Here is a 26955-nt window from a genome sequence, read left to right on the forward strand (position 1 = left end):
GATACTGACATGTCAAAAAAAAAAAAGTTTTACTGAAAGTCATGCACTCCACCATGGATTTTTCCTTACATTTCCCTGAACTATGTGATGATGTAATTTCCTGGGGTGTGAGGCAAGAGGGCCCCAGACAGCTCAGCAGTGTAGTGATTGGACATCTTTGTTTTAAACGCTCTGGTTCTTTCCCAGGGTGTGTAGGGTTGAGGGCGGTACCCGGTTTAAAATAAGATTTCTCCCTGCTCGGGATGGTAGAAATGAAGTGACTTTAATGGGAGTGTTGGTGGGCCCGTTTCCTGTCCCCCGTCCCCTTTCATTAGGAGCGGAGGAGAAAGGACGGTCGTGGTCTCTGAGCCACCCTCAGGGATGCTGTAAAGGTCCAGTCTCCTACTTACATGTGCACGAGCAGTGGGCGCGCCCTGTGAGACCCAGGCCTAGAGGGACCGCCGGTCCGCTCTGCCGCCTGGTGGCCGTGTGCACGCTTGCCTCAGTCTGTCTGGGTACCGGGGCTGAGAACACCTTTCCCTGTTGCAGAGATGAGAAAGAGGTGTGAAAGAAAGCAGTGACTTTGGGGTGTCTGTTCTCTGACCGAGGAGATAACAGGTGCCCCCCGGAAGGTAAAACGGCTGCACAGAGCGCACGTGGGGTGCCCGTGCGGGTTTGCAGCCCGGGAGGCTGTGACGGCTCAGGAGGGAGGTCCCTGCAGGCAGGGGGTTTGAGGGGCTTTGTGTTGGGCTGCACCACGCGCTGCCGGCCGCGTGCATGGAAGGGGTGCGAGGGTCGGTGACAGGGGGCTCTCCTGCGAAGCCAGCCAGGGGAGCCCTGGAGGCAGGCGGCGACAAGCTTCAGAAGTGCAAGCAGGTCTGCGCTCTGCGGGCGGCTGGCACCCCCCCTCCGGTCCCACCGGATATAAAAGCTGGATTGACACAGCAGGCCATCCAGGGGCCCTTGACGTGTTTCATGAATAATTCACTTGACTTTTTTTTTTTTTTTGGATAGAGATACATATGAAAAGGATGCAGTGATTTATACAAAATCTGATGTATATAAATTTCAGGGATATTTAAAATTTTGTAATTCTTGGCATTCCTGTGTGCCTGTCTGCAGATCTCATAGGTAAGGAAATCAGCTACCCAACTTTTCAAGGGTCTGTATGTGCCGTGTGTCGTTATGAAATTGTATGTCATTTTGGTGACACAGCCCAGCCAAGTAGGTGGAGTCATGCTGGTGTGCGGACAGAGTCTCGGTAGCACGTGCAGGGTCTCACATTGGGCAGCAGTGGGGAGGACGGCCTGGGCTCTGCTCCATTTGACACCAGTGCTCATGTTCTTTCCACTGTCTGTCCGAGGATGGCTTTTACGTGTTTCAGCGTAAAGAAGTGTGGCCTCTCCCAGGTAAAACTTTTCAGCTTACCCCCGTGTCGGTAGACACAGCAAAGTGTGCAGACCTCTCCCCCTTCTGACCCTCCCCCGTGCGCCGTGGCCTTGAGCTCGGGCCTTGGATAGTCTAGCTTTTAACCTCCTTGTTAATATCGTTCAGAACTAACTCTTATTCCTTGCTAGTGGTCCCTGGCCAGGAAGGCTGCGGTACCTTCTTGTCTTGACGAGGGAGAGCAGTTGGCTCAGTAGCATGCTTCCTGGTCCCGGCAGGGCAGGCAGGGCGCCCGGGTCCCTCACCGCGTGGGCCTCCATAGGCCGCAAGCTCTAGCGCGGGCTTGGCCTTAGCTTCTCCCCTTGCGGAGCACAGGCTCCGGACGCACAGGCTCAGCGGCCATGGCTCACGGGCCCAGCCGCTCCGGGGCATGTGGGATCCTCCCGGACTGGGACACGAACCCATGTCCCCTGCATCGGCAGGCGGACTCCCAACCACTGCGCCACCAGGGAAGCCTGAGATACAGTCTTTTTAAAGGAATCAACCGTACTTGTTTTTTGTTTTAAAAAATTGGTAACCGGAAGGTTGTACCTTTGACCACCTCGCTTCTGGTTATAGTTCAAATATGTAGCTCCATAATGTGAAACAAAACTCACTTTAAAGGAAAAGGATATATTCTTTCTCACAGTGCAGTGCAAAATATGCGTCTGTGGAGGGTGGGGGGGAGGTGGAGGGTGCGTCTCCTCTTTCAGCGCTTCAAAGATCGTGTTAAAATAGACCGTAAGTTGTTAGCCAATCCCCATGCTGCTAAGCTAGGAAATTAAAACCTGGTTTTCGGTGAATTGTAAGTCTGCTCTGAAGCCGATTATACCCTGAGTGAGCCTCTAAGGAGGTGCTGGAGAATGTGCCCAAGATGTAGGAGCTGTGCCTGGCTTCTTCCGGTTGAGCTGGGTTGTGTTTACACGCTCTGGGCGAGATGATCCTTTAGGTTGTGAACAGTCGTTCTCCCAAACGACGTAGAGGATGCTTTTGGGTTCAGATACATTGTTTACATTCGGGACTAAAAAAAAAAAGTCTTTTTCATGGAAAACTGCATTCCAATTGGCCGGTCAGTGTTCTTGTCTGCTGGGCTACAGTGGTTTTATGACTTTTCTCTGCCTTCAAATAACATCTATTTTTAAAAAAGGATGTCCTTTCTAGAAAAGGCCTATTGTTCTGAAAAACGCTGCTTCCTGGTTAAAGCAATCTGTTCCTGTTTGTATCCAGGACTAGAGAATTGGGGGGGGGCGGGAAATAGCTTATAGTTTTTGAGGGCCCTTTAAAATAGTAATAGTCAGATGGGTTTCATTTGCCCTGGGAGGTGCAGTGGGGAGGTTTGCAAGTTGTTTGCAGGTCATGGTTTCTGGACAGAAACGACACAGTTTGATGCTTTAGGTGATGTAGTGCTGCAGCATTTTTTTTTTTTCCTATAGTCAAGTTTGTTGAAACATAACTTCACTCTGAATGTCTCATTTGTGTAGAGAGAGAAAAAAAAAAAAAGAACCCAGGAGGTAAGTCCCTGAAGGGCACGCACTTCCCTGTTCCCCTTACGAGGAAGCTTGCTCTGAGATGCTGCCCACGCGGCAGATACCGGGCTGGTTTGAGCAGCAGCACTCCTCAGCACCCACCCCTGTGCCTTTTTGCTCCCTTGCTGGGTGAAGGCCGTTCCTTACCAACTCCTGGGTTATTCTAACAAAGGCCAACCGCAAAGGGGAGATGAGGGTTGAAACCTCCACGTGGAAAGTGGAGGAAGCGTGAGGGGCGAGCTCGGAGGGGCCAGGCAGCTCCCGGCAGAGCCTCTGTCCCCGGGTCTCCTTCCTCGCGTCCCCGGTGTATTTCATTTCTGAAATCTCCTACCACCTAGAGATTTGTTTGGACTGTGGAAATGCAGATGCTGACCAACAGGTCCCCAGGGAAGATGCGGCAAAGCCCTAGGGATCACTCACGTTTGTGTTCACATCATCTCCCTTTAGCTTCTAGACCAAGGCAGGGCGCCCAGAGTGACGGCATGATGTGAGGTCGCTGGACACCTGGGGAGAGGGTAGAAAAAAATTGATAAGAAGATTCAAAAGGCCATATTTGCCTATTTCAGAATACCGCCCAATCTACCTTGCCCCTAGGAAAGAAGAAAACGTGTGTTCCTTTTTGCCTTCCAGTGTCGTTCACGTCACCTGCAATCCCTCATCACTGGTAAACCTGCTATTTGGCCACCAGGCTCAGTGTTGCAGGGAAGTGTGGCTACACGGCTGGCCTTCCTTTAGTTTGCAATCTCCCCGGCTCATCTCTGCTCAGTTGTCTTTCATCCCTTGGAGTCTGAGAGCAGAGATTTCCCGATGCCTTTTTCCTAAGCTTTCCTACTTACCCAAACCTGTGCTGGTCCCAAGTGAAACATTGCATGGACTTGTTTGTTGCCTGCCGTCTAGATGTCAGTTTCTTACTGTTCCTTCTGTTAGTTACAAAGAAGAGATCTCAGGTTGAGGTGGAATATATTTGTAAAGTCGTCTAATTCCAGCTAGATGAACCAGCCTTCAGCGTGAAGGCTTCGTGTTAGAATAATGACGTCTGCGCCTCGAGTTTCCAGGCTCCTCGTGGCATAGACCAGGTAAAAGTTTCCTTTGAGATGACTTCTTCTAAGAGTAATAGAGAAACTCTGGACGTAATCGTTGAGTTCATTGAAGAAGCTCATGGTCTGGCCACACATCTAAAATACGCGACACAGTTGCACCAGATTCTTTGGTTCTGTATTGCTTGACAGACACATGTTTAAACTTACTCTGCCCCCAAACATCAGGATTATGTGCGGTGCAGGTGTTTTATTTATGCAGCTACACACAGACAGAAGGACAAACTGCATTTTAAATTTGCTCCTGCAGTAATGGTGTAACGCACACGCTCAGTGCATATTACAGGCCCTGAAACAGTTTCCTGACTTGTCACTTATGTCAGCGCCCTATTGGTAAGGGCACGCAGTGGTCCTGCACGTTTTTATGAACTAATAAACAGCCGTATTGAATCTGCAGGTTTTAGTTATGCATATTGTCTTAAGATGAAGAAATAATGGTAGTAGTTATTGTTCATAGATAGATTCTGTGTAATCATGCAGGTTATGCATTCATACTCAAAGTTGCTAAGTTTATGGATGCAGTGCTGACACTCGTAATGGGCGTGACATCATAACTTATCCAGGAAGGTGCCCTCGTCCAACTAGGAAACCCCATAACGTTAGAGAGCGACAGATGAATGAAGCGCCGCAGCATCAAGGAACGCGCCTCTTTACTTGGCTTCTGCTTTGCCGGTTTGAAGGAGAAGACACTCGGTTACATCCAGGCCTGTTGTCTTTGAAGGGTTACGGCTGTTCTTTTGCTCCACTCTGACTTGAATCTTCCAGATTCTTGTTCCTTTCAGGTTTCTTTCAGACTTCTGCCTTCCCCAGCTTTCAAAAACCCCTATTTCTTTCTACTCCTTTCCTAAATAGACATTTTTGGTCAGTGTAAATATTATATATGCCCGATGAAGGTTAATGAACATAATCGTCTTGTCTGTTTGCTTAGATGGAAGTACTGTGGGCCTTGGGCAGCTTGTAAGGGGCTGATTGGTATTTCAGTGAAAAAAGTGTGAGACTTTCGTGTTAGATTCAGATGATAAGCTCTTCAGAAATGGGAGGGTGGCCTTCTATACTATGTAAGGACTGCAAGTGGCACATATTTGTAATACCTAAAAGAGAATGTGAACCTTAGCGTTATTCAGAAGGACTTTCTGTTATAAGTATTAAAGAAAACTCATTAATTAGGACCTTTTTGTTGGCTTTCCCTACCTGCAAATAGAATATTAAGACTGGGGTACGACTGCGTCTAAAGAAGGGATTTATAGCTTTAGGAATGCACTCTGGTAACTGGATGGCGGGGAAGGTTTCGTTTTAGCTTTCTTACTTGTATTGCATTTTTAGGTCTAGACTTAGATTTCAATCTATAAATAGCTTTTAAAAGACTTATGGGAAATAACAAAACTACAGATGAATAAAATTAAAGTCCATCAGCTTATTTGAAAGTTGACCATTAGAGGGCGACACTTTAAACTTCTAGTATTAATAAATTTTAAATTGGGACAATTGAGAATTATAAATGAGGTATTTTTTTCCTCTTAACACATCATAATATTGTTTTAAGGTGTACAATACTATATTTTAGGCTGAAAACCTTCTTGGAATCCTCTTAGGAAGGTTTTGAATTCCTTACCTAGTTATTCTGCGAGCCACTGTCCCTTCCCTGTGCCCTTGATACCTGAAATCTAAGTGCACACATAGTTTGAACTATTCTCAAAGGTATCCCTAAGGTTGCAGAAATTTTTTCTTAATCAAAAGAGAAGATTAAATTTAACCAGAGTAGTGCAAGATTTGTACACTGAGAAGTAGAGAACATAGTTGAAAGGAATTAAGGAACACCTAATTCAATGGAAAAACATCCCATGTCATAGATTGGGAGACTTGATACTGTTATGATGGCTGTACTACCTGAACTGATCATCAGATTCAGTGCAACTCTTATTAAAACCCCAGCTGGCTTTTCTGCAGAGATGCACAAGCTGATTCTAAAATTCAAATGTGAACACAAGGCACGCAGAAAAGTAGAATAAGGTTGGAACACTCACAGTTTCTGATTTCACACTTGCTCCAAAGCTGCATAAGTGAGACAGTGGTCGTGGAACGAGGATGGACATACAGACCAATGGAATAGATCTGAGTCCAGAAATGAACACTGGCATTTATGGTCAGCTGATTTTCAGCAAGGGCACCAGTACAATTCACTGGGGAAACAATAGTATTTTTAACAAAGGGTGATGGGATAACTGGATATCTGCACGCAAAAGAGTGAACTTGGACCCTTACCTTACTGAATATGAAAGTAATTAAAAATGGATTGTAGACTTAAACGTAAGAGCTAAAGCTGTGGAAGAAGAAGCTCTTAGAAGCAAATATATTAATGAATTGTTGTGACCTTGGATTAGATCATGGTTTCTTAAATGTGACTCTAAAAGCATACGCAGAAAAGAAAAAGTAGGTAAACTGGACTTCATCAAAATTAAGAACTTTGTACTTCAAAGGGCACCATCCAAGTGAAATGACTGGCCACAGAAAGGGAGAAAGTATTTACTGATAATGTACCTGATAAGGGTCTTCTATCCAGAGTACATAAAGAATTCTTAAAATGCAATAATAAAGATACATAACCCAATTAAAAAATGAACAGCAACTGACAAAGGATTCATCTCCAAAATATACAAGCACCTCATGCAGCTCAATATCAAAAAAACAAACAACCCAATCCAAAAATGGGCAGAAGACCTAAACATACGTTTCTCCAAAGAAGATATACAGATGGCCAACAGACACGTGAAAAAATGCTCAACATCACTAATCATTAGAGAAATATAAATCAAAACTACAGTGAGGTATCACCTCACGCTGGTCAGAATGGCCATCATTCAAAAGTCTACAAACAGTAAATGCTGGAGAGGGTGTGGAGAAAAGGGAACCCTCTTGCACTGTTGGTGGGAATGTAAATTGGTGCAGCCACTATGGAGAACAGTATAGAGGTTCCTTAAAAAACTAAAAATAGGACTACCATATGGCCCAGCAATCCCACTACTGGGCATATACCCGGAGAAAACCATAATTCAAAAAGGGACATGTATGACAGCGTTCATTGCAGCCCTATTTACAATAGCCAGGACATGGAAGCAACATAAGTGTCCATTGATGGATGAATGGATAAAGAAGATGTGGCACATATATACAATGGAATATTACTCAGCCATAAAAAGAAATGAAATTGAGTTATTGGTAGTGAGGTGGATGGACCTAGAGTCTGTCATACAGAGTGAAGTAAGTCAGAAGGAGAAAAATACTGTATGCTAACATATATATGGAATCTTAAAAAAAAAAAAAAGATTCTGAAGAACCTAGGGGCAGGACAGGAATAAAGACACAGACATAGAGAATGGACTTGAGGACACGGGGAGGGGGAAGGGTAAGCTGGGACGAAGTGAGAGAGTGTCATGGACATGTATACACTACCAAATGTAAAATAAATAGCTAGTGGGAAACAGCTGCATAAACAGGGAGATCAGCTCGGTGCTTTGTGACCACCTAGAGGGGTGGGATAGGGAGGGTGGAGGGAGACGCAAGAGGGACAGGGTATGGAGATATATGTATACATACAGCTGATTCATTTTGTTATACAGCAGAAACTAACACACGATTGTAAAGCAATTATACTCCAATAAAGGTGTTAAGAAAAAAAGAATAAATAACCCCTGGGGGAAAAGAAAAGTGAACAAAGAATTGAATAGGTATTTACCCAAAGATGTACGAATGGCCAATAAGCACATGAAAAATGGTCAGCACCCTTGGTCATTAGTGAAATGCAAATCAACACCTTCAAACACACCTGGGAAGGCTAAAATAAAAGAGACAGACGTTAGTGTTGACAAGGATGTATGTGGAGAAATTAGAGTCCTTAGACCTTGCCGATAGGATTATAAATGATGTAGCCACTTAGGTAAACAATTCGGCAGTTCCTTGAAAAGCTAAACACAGAGTTACCATGCGAATGAGCAGTTCTACTCGCAGGTATACATATACCCATCAGGACTGAAGACGGGTGTGCAAACAAAAACGTATGCATGAGAATTCACAAGAGCATTATTCATACCGGCCGTAAAGTAGGAAGAACCCAAATGTCCGTCAGTGGATGAGCGGATAAACTGTGGCATCTCTCTATAATGGAGTACTATTCGGTGATACAAAGGAACGTCTCGTTACCTGCTGCAGCCTAGATGAACCCTGAAGCTATTAGGCCAAGAGAAAGAAGGCGGTCACAAAAGGTCGTGTGTTTCCCTTGTGAGATTCCATTTACAGGAAATGTCCAGAGGAGGCAAATCCATAGACACAAAGCAGATTAACAGTTGCCAGGAGCTGGGGGAAGGGAGGATGGGGAGTGAATGCTACAGGGTGCGGGGTTGTCTTTTGGGTGGTAAAAATGTTCAGGAATTACGGTGGTGATGGACGAACACAAACCACGCAATTATTCACAAGTGATAAATCTTGAGTTCTGGCGAGTCCGGCAGCCCTGGGCCCACTCACAGCGGCTCATCTCTAGGAGGAGGGGGCAGCCCGGGTGGAGCCAGGGGCCAGGGAGGGTCATGCCCACTTCCTGGATTGGGTCCTGTGCACAGTGCGGCTGTGGCCCCCTGCAAGAAAAAAAGAAAAGAAAATGATGTGTGAATTGTATCTCAGTAGAGCTATTATTTTAAAAGGGTAATTTTACAAAGTTCTTAAAATACATTTGTTTTACATTTTGGCTAAGATTTAGGGGAGGAGTAAATGTAGATTTGTATTCTTGAGATCAGAAACTGCTAGATATTCACTGGAGTCTTTCTTTTTAAGTTTGTTTTTTTTAATATTTGGCTGCATTGGGTCTTTGTTCCAGCTCGTGGACTTTCTCCAGTTGCGGCGGCCGGGGACTACTCTTCCTTGCAGTGCGCGGGCTTCTCATCGCGGTGGCTTCTCTTGTTTCGGAGCACAGGCTCTAGGCGCGTGGGCTTCAGTAGTTGTGGCACTCGGGCTCAGTAGTTGTGGCTCGTGGGTTCTAGAGCGCAGGCTCAGTAGTTGTGGCGCACGGGCTTCGTTGCTCCGCGGCATGTGGGATCTTTCCGGACCAGGGCTTGAACCCGTGTCCCCTGCATTGGCAGGCAGATTCTTAACCACTGCGCCACCAGGGATGCCCCCTCATTGGAGTTTTAAAATACTAACTTTTGTACATCCAAAACTTATATAATATTGTACATCAACTATACCTTAATTAAAAAAAATACTAATTCCCTGCTGGCTTGCATATAAATGAATATAAACAGGATTTTGAATTTTTACCTGTTCTAAACGTTCATGAATAACTATGAATCTTTTTTTATGTATTGTAATATGATCTGGAAAAGCAAGGCATGTCTCTTTTTCTAAAAGAGAATATTTAAATTTAAATATTTCTGCATATAAGAAATGTCATTTGGTAAGAATAGAAAACAATTGAATTCATGCTCATTTTTAAGTGTAGGCATGAAATAACATGCATTAATTTTATATTGACTAAGAAAATCATTTAATGATGGAATTGGTAAATATTTATACTTTAAAATTAAAACTTTACATTTGATATTTTGATGTAAAAGCTGGGAAATAGGTGATAACAATTTATGAGGAATTTATTTTTGTAAATTTGAGCCAATTTAGTTTATATTTTAATGGCCTTTCTATGTATCCCAAAGGCAGTTGTGATGCATGACATTTTGTGCAGTCCAGCATTTCTCTGAATAATGTGATTTTTGATGTCTAAAAGCTTGTATTTAAAAAAAAGCTATTTTAAATTTGGTCTGTTAATATAATGCCTTATTTTAGAAGCCTCTTTTCCCGACAAGTTTAATAATTTCTGTCCTCTTTTTCAAACAGGATCTGGAAATCGTGTACTCCTATTTACATGGTATGGAAGCCTTATCCAACCTGAGGGAGCACCAGCTTAGGTAAGGCATTTTAATATGAATAACAGTAGCATGCTTGGATTTTATGTGATTATTATTGTTTAGAAGTAGGATTAAAGATGACTGACTTGTGAAAACTCTGCCTCATCTGGCCTTGTAAGTTTTACATCCATATAATAATTTCCGACGTTTCTGCCGTAGTGATCACCTCTCTGCTTCCCGTCCCTCTCCCTGCCCTCCCCACCTGAAGTAATAAACACCACTTGGTGAATACACCGAAGGAGCATTATTTGCCATCCTGGCAAATAAAAATCTGCTTCCTAGCGCTCAGCTACATAAGAAACCAGAATGTGTTTAACTGTTCCAAGAATGATTCAGTTCACTGTTTTAGTATGTTCTAGGTCTTTATATATAACATATTTATTGCATTAAGTTGACTGCCCTTTTCTGGGAAATTCAGTTTATACCATAGTTGTTTTTTATATAGTCCATTCATATAAAAATCTTACCACTTCTCTTGTGCAGTGATACAGCAACCTTATTTATGGTTATCTGGGCTTACATTAAAAGATCAGAAACATCTTGTATAATCCAGTGATTAACTGGAATAGAAAATAAAGGACCTTAGGAAGACGCATTACATATAAACCCCAACTAGGACGTTATGGGAAAGTTTTGTTGTCTCCAGCTACTTTTGATACCAGCAGTTTTTAATTATGAAAGGAATACGTTTTCTGTGTATTTCCCCTTTACTCTTTAAATACTAGTTAATTTGTGAGCATGTCAATTTCATATTTAGTTGTTAATTGAAAAAAGTGTCAAGAGGATTGAATACTTCTAAAATTGAATTTGTAATGAAAATGATTTAAATTAAAGTTTTATTAGAAAGAGCAAAACCATTGGGAATTTGGAAGACGGCTCAAATTAAAGCAAGGATAATCTCTAAAGTGTGTAAATTTCATTTTATGTTTTTTGATGACAGCTATCCTAGGAAAAAATTATAGTGCCAATTGTCTGTTTAATTGAATGCAGTTAACCTGCAAACGCAAATGAATGAATTAATATGAAAATATAAATGTCACATTGCCATATGCATATGACTACACATGGATAATATTTCAATAATATTCAGATATATCAATTATATAATGTGTGTCTATAGTATATGTAGTTATAAAATTACTTAGGTAATAGTAATTTGGTGCAATAGAAAAAGGAAAATTTTAATACATCTTACGAATAGTTTTAAGATTACGAAAGTAGAGGTAATACAATAAAGCCCCGTACACCCACTAACCATTTTCTGCTATTTCACGAGTAAATTTTGGTTAGAAACAACTGACAACTTCAACAGTGTAGCTTAGCAGACTCAGACCTTAAAGAAGTCTATTTTGGAGACTATTCAGCTATGTTGGCATGAACTTACAAGGAGTCACCTTTAAGATGTGTCTCTTGTTCTGCTTGTGTCAAAAAGTCGTTTGTTTCTCATATTTATGCAAGACATCAACTAACTTGAGTCCTTTTTTAGAAGAAGATCAGGATAGCAGAATGAATAATAGCAAGAAAAGAAGCACAGATAAACTCGATGACTTGGATAAACTGCTTTGTAATAACTACCCTTTCTGGGAAAAGTACGTCTTGTCTTAATTTAGAGAAGTTATTTCCTTTGAATTTTATAAATAAAATTTTACCCCTGGGATTAATAGAGAAGAGTTAAGACTTCCACACAATACAGTTATCCAATTTTAGCAAAAAAAAAAAGCTCTTCCTCAAGGTTGTCCAGGTCTGTTTATTGAGTGCTGGGCAGTGGAACACTGGTCTGCTAGGAAGGAGGGGAGGCTTTCCACTGTGGGAGCCTCACTTTGTGTACCGTGGGGCTGTCCGTATGCAAGCAGTGCGTTGATCCTGAGCAGTTGGTGACGTGCAGTTAATTGCCTGTGTTGCTGTAAGATCACACACTCTATACAATGGAAAGGTTTCCAGGTCCTCACTGACATACTGTACGTCTTTTCCACACAGCATTATTTTTCTAAGGTTTACTCCCTTCATACAGGTGGGTCAGAGGCAGCATATTTGCAGAGGGGAGGAGGAAGGTCCAGTGGGAGTGGAGGCCAAGAATCTGTAAAGAGCAGAGTGACTGGGGCCACTCAGTGCAGGAAGCAAGAGCCTGCTGAGTTATGTGTGTGTGTGTTTATACGTGTATACATACTACATATATATAGTATAACATATGTATGGTTATGTGTGTATACGCATATGTATACACACTACATCTATATAGTATAACATATATATGGTTATATGTGTGTATACATATATACACACTATATATAGTATATATATGTTGTGTGTATATGTGTATATATACACACACTACGTATATAGTATAACATATATATGGTTATATGTGTATATACATATATACACACTACATAGGTATATATACTATAACATATATGGTTCTGTGTGTGTACATATGTACACACTACATATATATAGTATAACATATGGTTATGTGTGTACATATACATACACACTACGTATGTATAGTATAACATATATATGGTTGTGTGTGTATACATATATACACACTACACATATATAGTATAACATATATGATTATATGTGTGTATACATATGCACATACTACATATATATAGTATAACATATATGGTTATATGTATGTGTGTATACATGTATATATGTGTACACTACCTATACATAGCATAACATATATATGGTTATATGTGTGTATACATATGTATACTACATATATAGTATAACGTATATGGTTATATGTATGTGTGTATACATGTACATATATATGTACACTACCTATATACAGTGTAACATATATATGGTTATATGTATGTGAGTTTGTATACATGTATATTCTTTAGCATTATGGATGAGCGTAATTATTATCATACAGGCAGTTTTAGACCTTAAGGAACAACTAAAATCTGGCTAGTATATTCTTTAGGAATTCAGGGAAGATCAGTATGCTTTTGATGAAACATTCCTTAACAATGTTTAAAGAAAAAAAAAGCATTTTGGTACTGTTTCCATTTATTTAGAACATTGTCCTATAGACGATTTTATCGTGATTTTCTCGTGGCGCTAGGTTAGTTCTTTTATGCAGTCAACAGTTATCCACTGGAGTCCTACTACCTGCTAGACATCCAGGCAGGCCATGAAGAAACAGCAGTGAACTAGACCAAGCCCCTGCTGTTCCTAGTGGGGCAGACAGGATTTAGATGTGAGCATGTTGGGCATGGTAAGAATGGACGCTCGGCTGCTTTGACTTTGTGGCTGAAAGGAGGGAACACTTGGGTTGGCTCAGCTGTGCGGAGAGCCCTGCAGTGCCGATGGGCCCCCGATGCCCACGGTGGGAACAGGCAGGGGCCGTGGGAGAGTAACTATAGGATGCTAAGTGTAGTCAGCAGCGCAGGGCTGCGTATTCAAGGAGTTTGGATTTTCATGTAAAGGCAGTGGAGATTAAGAGCAGGTGTGACGTAGAAGCCCGCACACCGCAAGGAAGAAAGATCCCGCGTGCTGTGACTAAGACCCTCTGCAGCCAACATAAATAGATAGATAAAAATAAATAAATAAATAAATTTTAAAAAGAGCAGGTGCGAGGTGATGGGACGTCATGTCTGGAGAATGGACAACAGGTGTGCAGAACAGACTCAGAATCTACCTGTGTGGTCCTGGTAGGCGATGACAGTGGGATGGTGGCTGAGACTGGGTTTTCACCGGCAGGTAGTGAACGTGGTCTGCCTGGGAGGGTGGATTTTGGAAACAGGACGTGGCGGAAAGATGGGATTTGAAGGAGAGGGAGGAGAGTCAAGGATGGCGACTCCAAGGTTTTGGCCTAGACGATTGGGTTCTGACTGTGGGAGAGCAGATTTGGGGGGAAGGAATTTAAGATCTGTTGGACATTTTGAACATGGAGCGGTTATCCCACTGAGTAGGCATTTGGATGCGTGGTGTCATGGTGAGAGGTTAGGTGTGGGGCATGGCTTTGGAGCATCAGCTTAGGGATTACATTAAAAATCACAGACTGGGGCTTCCCTGGTGGCGCAGTGGTTGAGAGTCCGCCTGCCGATGCAGGGGACACGGGTTCGTGCTCCGGTCTGGGAGGATCCCACATGCCGTGGAGCGGCTGGGCCCGTGAGCCATGGCCGCTGAGCCTGTGCGTCCGGAGCCTGTGCTCCGCAACGGGAGAGGCCGCAGCGGTGAGAGGCCCGCGTACCGCAAAAAAAAAAAAAAAAAAAAATCACAGACTTGATGAGGTTACATGGTGCAGAGGAGAAGAGGGCGGACAGCCCCTGGAGGCGATGCATTTCGAGTCAGGTAGAGGAGTGAGAGGGGCAGAGAGTCCAAAGGAGACTGAAAAAATGACGAATAAGAGGAAAACCAGAAGACTTAGAGCAGAAAATGCTGTAAGGAAAAGTCATCATGTGTTGCTGAGAAGTGGCATTAATACAAGGTCAGAAAAGATTTAGATAACACAGAGGAAGCTGACAACTCTCAGAGTTGTTTTTGTTTTTTGGCCGCACGGCTTGTGGGAGCTCAGTTCCCCAACCAGGGATTGAACCCAGGCCCTGTCCGTGGAAGCCCGGAGTCCTACACACTAGGCCGCCAGCAGCTCCCCCCGACCCCCCTTTTTGTTGAGTTTCAGGGACCCAGTGATGGAGGAGAGGGAGGAGGGCGAGAGAATGGAGACGGTGTATTCCCGTAGACAGCTCTAAAAGGAGAACTTCTGTTGCGGGAAAAGCGGAGTATGGATGGTAGCTGGAGGCGGATATGGGGCCAAGCATGTCTCCTTCCCCACACAGTGGGCGGTCCGCATAAGGTGTGTTTGTGTATTAAGGAAGCGATTTAGGAGAGAGGGGGAAACGGATGATGGTGTGGGAGGGGTGAGCCTGCAGGAGTACAGGGTCAACCGTAGAAGGACCAGGATCCAGTGAAAAGGGTGTAACAGGAAACAGGGCAGAGCCGGTTACATAATTTAAACACCTGGTATTTTTAGACCCATTCCTTGTGTCTCTCATCCTTTCCTAGGAAGAATTGGTACGATGCAGTCTATTAAAACTTTGTTTAATGATGTGTATTCAAGGTTCGATGCTACCTTCTGGAGTTGAGCGGAAGTTTCGGGTGAGGGATTGAGAGGCTGAGGGGGCCTTTGAAGCAGGGTGCTGCCTCAAGGCAAAAGAGAACCCAGGAGGGTCGTTTTCAAGTGAAAAATCAAGAGCGTGCAAACAGCGGAAAGGCGGATGTGTGTTGATCCCAGTGTTTTCACAGATGGGGACTGGTAGCCCCGCTGACCAAAATGGCACTGCTGTTGAAACAGCCACTTTTTTTTTTTTTTTTTTTTTTTGCGGTACGCGGGCCTCTCACTGTTGTGGCCTCTCCCGTTGCGGAGCACAGGCTCCGGACGCGCAGGCTCAGCGGCCATGGCTCACGGGCCCAGCCGCTCCGCGGCATGTGGGATCTTCCCGGACCGGGGCACGAACCCACGTCCCCTGCATCGGCAGGCGGACTCCCAACCACTGCACCACCAGGGAAGCCTGAAACAGTCACTTTTACAGCCAGCCTTTTCTATTTCCTAGTTCCTTCTTAAGAAGAAATAATCCTTTTCTCTTTCGCATTTCTGTAACTTTTGGGAAATTTTACATGGGCTTAATATAATAAGATGCTTTTTGAAGATGCTGCTCTTGAGGTAATTTTGAATATTTAAACATTTATTCATGTTTTCTATAATTTTCATAGTTTATTTTCCTCAGGGATGAATCATTTGAAGTAAATAAATCTTTAAGTTGTAAAGCATTCATTTAGTCCTTAGTCATAAAAATACGCACTTTAATAAAAGCCTACTTTTGTCTGAAATTCCATACTGTTAAGTAACATTAATGTTGAATTGTGAATTATGTTATCACTTTTTAAGTTAGTAGGTTTTCCTTTCTAATTTTCAGGTTCTCTCTTAATTTTCTGTTTACCTTGGAGAACATTAATTTGTCTGCATGTCATTTACAAAGTATAAAACACATACAATTTTGTTCCCTATGAAATAAACTAGGTGAAACTGACATCTAACAAAATGTTTCTTTTCTAACATCTCTTTACCAGATTTCATTTTATTTTGTTAACCTAGGCACCACAAATATTTATCTTGAGGCCAATGAATGGTTGTGACAATTCATAAAAGTAATGTTAATTTTCTACATAATGTCTCATTTACGTTTTTAAACTATTAGTATGTTTTTTCATGACAAACGATGAACTCGTGTCTTTATTTTTTGTTTTACAGGTTAATGTGTGAAACTGTGAGATATGAAAGACATGAAGCCAATGAAGTTTTATACTAGTAGGTGTTTCCTTTGTCTTTGCACAATGTGTAATGCAGTGGCTAGATGATGTCCTTAAAGTATCAAAGAAGTACTAGGGGCACCTTGTCAAGTCAGCACTGCCTTAATTTTGCATTAACTTTTATTGCATAATTTAGAAATGTGAAGCATTTCAACTATTTCAGTCCTTTGCTGATAAGTTCACATCAGCATCTAGATGTTACTCACGTGTGGCTGGAGATAGTATTTCACATTATGGAGTATTTTGACTTTTATGAAATGAGAAATAGTGTAGAGTCTTTCCAAAGGGAAGTTTCTTCTTTAAATCATATTGATGTTCCTTTTAAGATCTGTAACGTACTCCTTGAAAAAATGGCAACTAATTTTTTAAGCAATGTGATAAACATTCAGTAGATAAATATTGGTGTGTTACGGATACTTAAGCTCTGATTTACTAGACATATTGTTTTGTTAATGTTTGCTGTGAATGACGGTTGTTCTGTTGACTTTCCTTCCTGTTTTTCAAGGCACTCACTCAGTAATTACTATTTTCCATGCATATTATAGGGAATCTTTAATGAAATAAATAAAATACAGCTTCTGCCCTTAGGGTGGCTATAATCTTTCGAGGGAGGTAGAAATAGAAAAAAGGAAAGCAACAACAATGAAAACTAACCCACCAGAATAGCTGAGACTATAGGTTTGTACAGGAGGGGTGCAGGGAAGGGTCTCGGAGAAGAGGCCCTTTGCCCTGGATCTCCTAGCATGTCTGGTGGTCTCGTGGGACTTTCTTGGCAGGAGGCACTGTGCGTACAGGGACAGAGCGGGAGGGGCCTGGCGTCACGTGTTGAACAGTGCGGCCAGTTTAGAGCGCATGGCATGGGGTGTGTGGAGTCAGGAGAAGGGGCAGGCCACAGTCACACTCGCGTGTGAATGTGTTGTTGGAAAAGTCATCCTCGATTCTTTAGACGACTGGAAATAAGTGCTTTTCCTCCTCCATTACATTTTATTCTGGAAAATTACAGATGTTCACAGTATTAGCGACAGTAGTAAAATGGGCCCCCGTGGACTCACCTTGCCACGTTGTCGACTGACAAGCAATGATGTTTCATCTCTTCCTCCACCTCTGGTGGATTATTTTGAAGTAAATCCAGACATATCAATCCAGCCATCATTGTTTTGATATGTGTTTTTATCTTTAAAAGATAGACTTAAAAAAAAACACTTAACCACAATATTATCATCAAACCTTAAGACATAATTTTCATATCATGAAAATAATCAAATTTCTTTGTCTCAAATGTTTTTTGGTACAGGTTGTTTATCTTTCTTAAGTCTCTTTTAGTCTGTAGGTAGGCGGCCAGTTTTCAAGCAGGAAAATGATGTGACCAGACGCCTCCCGGCCCCACACATCCCCTCAAAGGGTGGATTAGGTTGAGTGGACGGGCAGGGAAATCTGTTAGGAGAGAATTGCAGTCATCTGAGGTGACAGTGCTTGAACTTGGGCAGATGGAGGAACGGGGCCGTCATGGATGGATTTTAGAAGATATGGGTGGATCTGATGCAGGATGGTTCTTGGCTGTCAGTATCCATCTAGGGCTTCAGAGAATATACATGCAACAGAGAAGAGCAGTAAATAACCCAGACATAAGTGGTAATGAGAAAACTCACACCAGGGGCCGATGCCCTTAACATACTTATCCTTGAAGGAATCATGATGTAAATAACTTAAGACTATTTGTCCTCTTTCAGGAGCAATTAAAAGCTATCCGTTTAACGGGTGTACACCTGTCAGGGTTGGCGATCTCTGATGAATATTACTGACGTGTATTTTAGTCCTTTCCCTCTGAAACATGGTTTGGGCCGTGTCGAAGACGAGGCAATAGCAAACGTGTAACAAGCCCTTCGTCCGTCCCACACACTCGAATCCGTGCTCTGTGTGCATTGATTTCATTCCTCCTTGCAGCCGTCTTGCAGGTAGATCTTTCATCACCCCCGTTTTAGATATGAGGGTGCTAAGGCTTGTGTCACTGCTCAACTCGGGATCTGGACTTGTGCCCAGACCTGGTGACTCTGCAGCCCTAGCTGCCCCCCACACAGCAGCATTTCCCAGCCTTCTTCATGCCTCTGTAGAAAATGATGCTGTGTGCATGCAGGCGCGAGGACTGCATCTCTCCCTGGGGTGGCCTCCGCAAGGGGTGGTGGCGGCCCCTGAAACCCACCAGCACTTCTGCCCACATTGTGCCGGCTTCCTGACAATTATTATTTATTATTCATTTAAATGGAAGGGAGATTGCAGTGTTTTAGACATACTTGCTTTCTCTTTTTAAAGTCAGTTTAGGCGGTGAATAGGAGCCCTGCGAATCATGCAAAGCTGTGACTTGGAGAATCCTAAATTGAATGCATTCAGGAGTTTGCAGCAAGAGTTGATTGTAGTAATTGTTTGTTTTGGACTAATTACAGTGAGGTGGCAGTGTTCCTAAGCAATGAAGAATCTATGGGTATTTGGTAGATCATGATTTCCTATGACCAAAACTTCAGAGACTAAGTGCAGATACCCTCAGTCAGATTCCTAGTATTTGACCAAGCTTGTGTTGAAGGGTAGTGGGAGGATTTTCCTCTGTGATCCTTGAACAGACTTGTCTCTGCTCTGAGCAGTTGGTGTAAGTGCGGTTTTGAAAATTAAAGAACTCTTGTATTTGGGGTGTATATGAATCTGCAATAACTTAGTAATACCACCCCTCTTTTTTGGGACCTGTTGTCATTACCTCTTAGGGGGAATGAGTCTGTGCTTGAGCCTGGAGAACAACAGTGCAGTTGGAATATCAGACTTTCAGAATTTTGTTTTATGACCAAGAGATGAGTATTCATTTTCCTTATTATGTTTGCGTGCTGGTGACTTCCGAGTCTATGATTCCAGTAATTTCACCAGGTAAATATAGTACTCTTGTGATCCACCTCTGTGCCTCCTTTTTATTACCTGTAAAGTGGGGACACAGTGATCACAGGGTTCAGTGTTTCCGGCTGGCGTGAGGCTGAGATGCAGGGCTCAGTGTGAAGGAGGTAGAGCAAGGGCGCACGTGGTCGGCGCACAGAAATGTCAGCCGCGGGCAGCGTTCTCACTCCATTCACTGTTTTGGTAATTTACGTTTTGTTCTCCCAATGTTTTAGCTGCTTTAAACTTTCTTTAGGAAGGAATGATGACAGCACTGTTCTAATTCCCCTGGTGTTACTGTTTGAACAGGAACAGTATGACAAACAGTATGCCCTTTAAAATTATATTGTGATTCAGGAGAGAGCTGTGGTTCTGATAAAACGGAATTTTTAAAGTGTAGACTTGCCCATTTAATTAGGTACGATTAGTTGAGCTTTACACAGTGGACAGGAGCATCAGGTAATTTCTGCCTTTCTTTCATTTGCTGTCTATTAGATGCTGGGTATTTTGCTAGCTTGGAAATACTAAGGGAGATAGTACTCATTTCACCTGAGGCACTTATTTTAGAGAATTTAAGAAAGGAGATAAACAAGTGCGTTCGTTCTCCTTACTTTCTCTTTAATGGCCAGCCATCCTCACCATTTCAGTTTAATATATAGTTACATGTAAAGTGCTAAAAACCTTTAGATCAGAAATTCAACCATTCAGATATATCTTTTTTACGCCTGCACACACAGCCGCTCTCTAAACACGGGTATCCCTGAACCGTGGGCCCGATTGCCACGCACGGGTCGGACTGAATGCTTTGGTTTCCAGAAGAGTTTTCAGAGCACTTTGTTACGGGGTTTATCTCCCCTTATTGCAGGAGAGGAAATGGTTCCTTTTTCAGAGGAAGCTGCGTGGAGGCTCGTGGAGTCTTTTCAGGCATTTTCACTGAAATCTGTAACCTCCGAACCTCCGGCCCAGCTGCCCCTCTGCCCGCGCTTACCGGTCTCTTCACTCCACGGCTGGGTTTCCTGTTTCCACCGCAGCGCGCCCTGTCCGCTCCGCGTGCCCCTCCTCCTCCAGTGGCCCATCTGGGCTCAGAGCTGCCTGTGCTCCTGTCCCTTCCCCTCCTGGAGGGAGAGCTGCCCTCCCTGCAGTGTTGCTCTTCCTACCCCCGGGGTCCCGCCCTGTTTCCCACACGGGGTGAGGTGCCGTGTCTCCGTCCTTAGGAAGCTCTCCTGGGCTCTGGCCCATACCCAGTTATTGTACTGCTTTCTCCTTTCGGATGTGGCCAAGCTTTTATTTACTTTTACATCGTAGTCTTTTTATTTTAATTTTTTTAAATTTTTAAAATTTTTATTACTTTTAATTAATTTATTTATTTTTGGCCGAGTTGGGTCTTCGTTGCCGCGCGCGGGCTTTCTCCGGTTGCAGCAAGTGAGGGCTACTCTTGGTTGCGGTGCGCGGGCTTCTCATTGCGGTGGCTTCTCTTGTTGCGGAGCACGGGCTCTAGGCCCCTGGGCTCAGTAGTTGTGGCATGCGGGCTCAGTAGCTGTGGCTCACGGGCTCAGTAGTTGTGGCGCACGGGCTTAGTTGCTTCACGGCATGTGGGATCTTCCCGGACCAGGGCTTGAACCCGTGTCCCCTGCATTGGCAGGCGGATTCTTAACCACTGCACCACCAGGGATGCCATCTACATCGTAGTCTTAAGAAGATTTTTACAAAAGCACTATCTACTACCTAGGTTGCTTTGCTTTTTTTTTTTTATTTTCCCTCAGGAGACAAAATACTTCAAATCTGCCTTCCTTTCTTCCCCAGCAATATGTAACCACTATTTGGAGTGTCCATGTTTCCGTAAGTTTACTGTGCTTGTGCGTGTGTATAAGGAAAAGGTGAAACCTGAGGTTTTCGTTGACTTGAAGGCATGACACCTCTAAAGACTTAGCCTTTGCACAGACTTGTAGGATAAAGGTGCTCAGCCCTGAGCTTGGTGTGTTGTGATGTACACGTGTGCTCTGTGTAAGTATGACAATTCAAATAGGCACGCATGGATACGCGCATACCCACAAATAGACTTAAGATTGTTTTACGTACATATGGCGATACTTGAAGCTTTCTTGCCAATAATGATATTTTTATATTTACTGTTTGTCTTTGAATGAAAATGTTTTATTTTTGTGGTGAGTGAACGAGTAGTAAAACAAAAACATTAACAAATGTATTTAGTCTGTAAACTCCATCAGGGCAGGGACTGTGTTTAGTTCAGATTTACATGTGCCGTGCCCAGCATAGACATTTGCATCTTGTCTATTCTCTGTTGTTATTTTTTGCATTTATTTCAAGGGATATATTCCTTTGCTAGATCAGCAGGAAGAGACCTTCTTTATGGCCTGACTTCTGGGTAAAACAGCCGACTGCAGGTTAGGTGTTCGGTTCTTCCTATCAATTCTCTGTGAAACTACTTAGTGAATAAAAACCTCTGAACTCCTCTTAACTATAGGTGTTTATAGTAACATGTAGCTCGCTCCCTATGCTTTCTGGTCATTGCGGGTCACGGTGCTTGTGAGCTGGTAGTGCCATTCCCATCACCCGGGACCTTGGCAGTGGGTGGGCGGATTTGGTGTGAATTTGGTCAGTCTCCGGATGTCTGAGTTCTCTTTAGCAATTCGGGTGCCAGTTTTCTGTAGAAGAGGGACAGGTTTGTCGTGCAAATGAAACTGCAGTGTGTAACTGAAAGATGCAGATTTGTGAATTAATTTCGTGACCCATTGGTAGTTTTCAGAAGAGTTCATTTTGGCTGCTGTCTTAAATTTGAGAAATTGTCGAGCCCTTGGGTGTAGCCCTCTGCCCTCAGTCTAGCTGAATCATTGACTGATGGATTGCCATATGTATGTAATCTGTAGTGAGTTTTTTTCTTTCATTCAAAAATAAGTTTATTGAGTAACATAACTCCCAAGACATCACTCCCTCATTTCATTTTTAAAATGGATTTTATAAATTTAAGAAAGACTGCACAGTGAGTCTATAGAATCTTTGGGTTTACTAATTCTTTAGTATTGTTCTTTATATTGTTCCCTCTGCTTGTTAAGTGAATTATCACAGTTAAAAAAATTATGTCCACTTACCCCCTATATTTTCAAAATAAAAATATTCTCAAAATACTTTAATATTTTCAAAATAAAATATTTTCAAAATAAAGCTGAAATAGCCTCAGTATTTCCATCAGTTCTTGGAGTTTTTATTGATGTTACTGATTTATCCTGTTTGTTGGTCTAGCCCCTTTATTTATTTTTATTATTTTTATATTTATTATTTTATATATTTTATATATTTATTATATAAATATATATATTATATATATAAATATATATTATATAAATATATATATTATATATTTTTATATTTATTATTATTTATTATTATAATTATTATTTAATTTATTGAGAGGAGGCTAAGAACTTCCTGAAAAAACTTAATGTTAAAATGAAGCTTTTCTCCTTCAGAGTTTTAAGTGATAAAAGTGAAGTAACTTCCTTACAATTTAGAACTTTCAGGAAATGGAACAAAAAGTTACCCTCCACTTTTAAAATGTGTTGTTTTCATAAGTGAGAATTTGTGATTAAATATTATGAAGTGCATAATTTTACAGTACAGTATTGCTATTCTGTACGTCAGAATGTACATTTTAACTCTCCATAGAGCTCTTTCTATCATACGTTCTACACTTCATGCCTGACTACATCCTGCTGGTGTGTGCACTTCACTTTTCTTTTGACTGTGACCTGGTGTTGTCAGGGCCCACACTTGCCATGTTGCATTAACTTTTTTTGTGAGCTTACTTTGTGCCGTTGGCCGTACAGAAATACATAAGACATGTTCTGTCTTTGAGCTTAAAGCTTAGAGCCCCATCAGAGGAGCAAGAAAAACAATTATTAAACTTTTTGATAAACCCAGTAGCAGAAGTGATGTCATGTATTTGTGAAAAAGAGTACAGTTATTGTGTATCTGAAAAGCCATCTGCATCTTGGAAGGTGGCCATTGTTAGGACTTCTGTTTTAAGCCCTGGAACACTTCGTTCATAGGAAATCCGGCTCAGATCCATTGCAGTAGCCGTTAGGGTGGGAAGAGGGCTGGACAGGCTTCTGTCCCAAGGGCCTCGCCACGTCCTACTGAATCAACTGCTGGATTCCCAGGAAAGGGGTAGAGGGTAATTTATTGTCAACAGGTAAAATTCTTCCTGCTTTGGTTACCGGCATAACTGTACATTTGAGAGTACAAGTCTTTGCCGGTGAGAGGAGTCTAGTAACAGTGTAGGGGGCCAAGAGCGAGGCCGTGAACTTCAGCAGAGGCTTCCGAGCGGAGCCCACAGAATGGGGTGGGGGTTGTGCGGAGGGAGAAATTTAGGAGGACTTTGTGTTTTCTGGTTTTTATCCTTCCGTTGGATGACGCTGCTGGGACAGCAGATACAGGGAAAGAGACGGGTGCTCTCCTAGCCGTGGTCACGGGGGGCTGTCCCTCTGGGTTCCTTGCTAGCGGGCTCCACTTACTTCGTGGAACTTTGTATGGTCCTCGTTTTATTGCCCATCGGGCTTCTTAGCTCGAGATGTGGAGCCGGTAGGCCCGGGTGGTTAGAATCCCGTTCCCATCTCTCCCAGGTGCCGCCGGCTTTGTCGTTTGGACGTGGCGTGGCATCTGGGTCGTATATATAATAGAATGCAGCCTCTCTTTCTAAAACTCCCCGAGTCCTGACGCGTGTTGGCCCACGCGGCTGCGTGCCCCCATCTCTCCCTGAGTGGGCGTCCTCTCCACCGTTTCTGGGCGTTTCCGCCCGTATTGCCCGCCGTTGTTCCCACGCGGTTGCCGCCTTGTGCGTCTCCGGGCCCTGCTGCCGCCGTAGCTGTCTCCCATATGCAGCGCCGCAGGGTGCTCTCTACCCCAGGCCCTTGTGCCGTGCCAGTGCCGTGCTGCCCCTCATCTGCTCACCGGGAGGAACTCCTTCCCGTACCCGCGACGCCCTCCTTGGGCACCGATTTCTGGTCCCAGACTGTTTGGGTTTTCTTGCATGGGGACCATTCCTTCAGTTTCTGTTGGCTGACTCACCCGCGCCCCCCTGCAAACACACACGCAGAGACGTGGGTTAGGTGTCGGTTTGTGGCCGGCAGGAGGTGGGGGTCAGCTCCGCGTCCACTAGGACACGTGTGCCCTTGCCCAGAGCCCCTCCCCCGCCTTTCCCCCCACCCCCCCCGCAGCCTTTTAGCCAACTGGGCTCCACTTAAGTTTTCACGTTGTATTAACAACTGAATAAAGTAGCTTTTTCCCAAGTTGCTTTTTTGCGCTCGCATAATCGCCTTTGCTGACTTAATTTGTTTTCTTGTGATGTATTATCTTACTATCCTTTCAGCCCCCAGCCCCCTTGTCAACTTGGACTTGGTCCCTCGTATTCATTCTCCCCCGGCTTCGTTAACGGGGACCGCGCAGCTGCACACGCAGCCCTTTCGTGGGGAGACACTGCCACCCTGTGCACCTCTAGGGTATTGCCGAGGACGTTCTTTAAGCCTCGCTTCATTTCTCCAGTCCCTGGTAAATTGAAACTCACGTCTTTGACTTTCAGTCATTTTAACACCATATCTGAGTTGGTGTCTATTCAGCTGTTAATACATTGGTTAATACAATGTCTGAGTGCCAGTCGAGCCATGTCTAGTGTGTCTGCTGGGGGTACTGGGGCGCGAGAGGAGTTTAAGAGCTAACGGGAGAAGGCTTCCGAGGTAAACGATGTCGCTCTGCTTCGTGTGAGCAAATCCAGAGTGTCTGGGAACCCAGGACAGAGGGACTCACTTTATTTGGAAGATACGGAAACGTTTCTCAGAGGAAGTGGTCGTTAACCTGGAATTCAAAGGGCGAGTGATGCGTTTCCTAGGCAGAAGGTACCCTTTAGGAGTGGGGACAGCAGGTTTTTTCAAAGGCCTTGAGGCCTATGTGGAGGAAAAGGGGGAGGACGGCTGAGCAGGGCGCAGTCTGAAGCCCAGGATCTGCTGGGGTTCGGAGCAGAGAGTAGAGGTGTAGGCTGACCCTTGCAGGGTGGGTTGTGAGGGAGGGAAAGAGAGGAAGAGAAGCAGTGTTTTATGTCCCTGCTCTGCAAGGTGCTTGATACGTACCGTGTCATTACATCAGAGTGACGTTGTGAAGAGGGACTAATATCCCCGTTTTACGGTCGGGGAACCAGAACCCCAGGGGCTGACGTCACCAGGACCGCACGGCTGGTGTGAAAGAACGTGTGTTCCCAAACCTTGGCTCTTTGCTCGGCAACAAACTGCTGCTTCCAGGTGCTGGCTAGTGCGGCTGGGCTTCCTCCGGTCCAGGAACTGAGGGTTATAAGCGGAGGTGTATCTTGGTCTCAGTTCCCTGAGCAGATGCTGCTGAGATCTGCTCCGTTCCCACGAGCTGCAGCCCCCCGTGCAGGTGGAGGGAGACCCCTAGGAAGCTCAGGGAGGAGAAATCGACAGAGAAAAGCACAGAACAGGCTAAATTTGAACACGCATTTTGGAGTGTGGGAAACAGTAAGTGAGAAGACCTTTTGAGGAAGTGGTGTTGGAGCCGTTCCTTCGGGGTGTGGGGTGACTTAGAAGGTGGGCAGGTGCCGCCCAGGAGGGGGGTTGGGCTGAGGAGTAGAGGCAAGGCAGGTGGGAGAGCGTGGGAGCAGGTTACGTAGGCCTCTTCCTCTCATCCCCAGGCTGCACGGGACGTTTTGGTTTAGCCTGGGAGGAGTGGGCGGCAGGGCCGGACGGTCTCGATGGCTTCAGGGTCCTTCTTTCTGATCGCACGGCGCATCGATCATTTTATGATGGACTGTTTATATTTTGTTTGCTTGTTTTGTTTCGTTTGCCTTGGTTCATTTCGTCCCTGTGGATGAAATCAGAACAGGAGCTTTGCAGAGGGCCGCACTTCTGGGCTTCGTCTTGCCAGCTGTAGCGCGGGGAGGTGCTGGAGTCCAGTCATTTGTCCGTTGGCGTTCTTAACTCGTCTGACACTGGCAGGTCGCCTCTAAGTGTCATTCTGGTGATGGGAGAGATTGGCAAGTCCTGTTTTGCTAGATGTACCCCTTTAATCTTTAGGCTTCTCTTCTCTACCTGTTACTGGTGATACAGGACTAAAGTTACTTGGAAATGGTCAGTTAGAGTTATTCCAAGATTCACCTTTTATCATTTCAACAACCCTTGATGGAGCTCCTTAGCTCATAGTTTTAAAACATAAAACAACTATTTGAGAAAAATTTAAGTGCCATTAGCGAATGAAACGTTGTATCGACAGTTGACAGAGTTGTCGTTTTGGGGGTTTTTTTTCCCCTGCCATTTGTTCCAGTCGGGGCTTGAGTTCTAGGCAGTTTTTCTCATGCTTTTTCAACTTGACAAGCCCCCACGCATAAGAATCCCCTGGAATGTTTGTTTAGACGGCATCGTGATGGTTCTCCCACCCTTGATCAGGTACTGGGGTGTTGGCGGGATGGGTAGAGCCTGGGAACATGCATTTTTACTTCGCATTCCAGGGGACTCGTGTACGTTAAAGCTTGAGGACCACTAGACAGAATCAAGTCTCAGTATTAGTCCTAGGTAATATGAACAATAATAATTATTATACTAATCAGTCTTGTGTTAGCCAGCTTCATCGCCAGTGCGTCTGCAGGCAAGATCTCGGATTCATTTTGCGTCCCCTCTAAGTGTAGACAAGTTTGATGCTGTTACTGCTAGGTAATTT

The 26955-nt window shown here is 43.8% G+C and overlaps 1 protein-coding gene across 5 annotated transcripts in view; it reads left to right on the forward strand.

Moving 5' to 3' along the window:
* The window catches only part of RAPGEF2 (Rap guanine nucleotide exchange factor 2), a 246466-nt gene that overhangs the window by 72008 nt on the left and 147503 nt on the right, over positions 1 to 26955 (forward strand). For all 5 annotated transcript variants that reach the window (XM_027116832.1, XM_027116838.1, XM_027116833.1 and 2 more), the window contains exons 2-3: positions 9905 to 9975; positions 16247 to 16303. In XM_027116832.1, the coding sequence (XP_026972633.1) occupies positions 9905 to 9975; positions 16247 to 16303 (128 nt within the window). The remainder of the gene's footprint in view (positions 1 to 9904; positions 9976 to 16246; positions 16304 to 26955) is intronic.

Source organism: Aethalodelphis obliquidens, unplaced genomic scaffold (genome assembly GCF_003676395.1).
Source record: "Aethalodelphis obliquidens isolate GAN/ISIS:26980383/991018 unplaced genomic scaffold, ASM367639v1 scaffold17, whole genome shotgun sequence".
In the NCBI taxonomy this organism is placed as follows: Eukaryota; Metazoa; Chordata; class Mammalia; order Artiodactyla; family Delphinidae; genus Aethalodelphis; species Aethalodelphis obliquidens.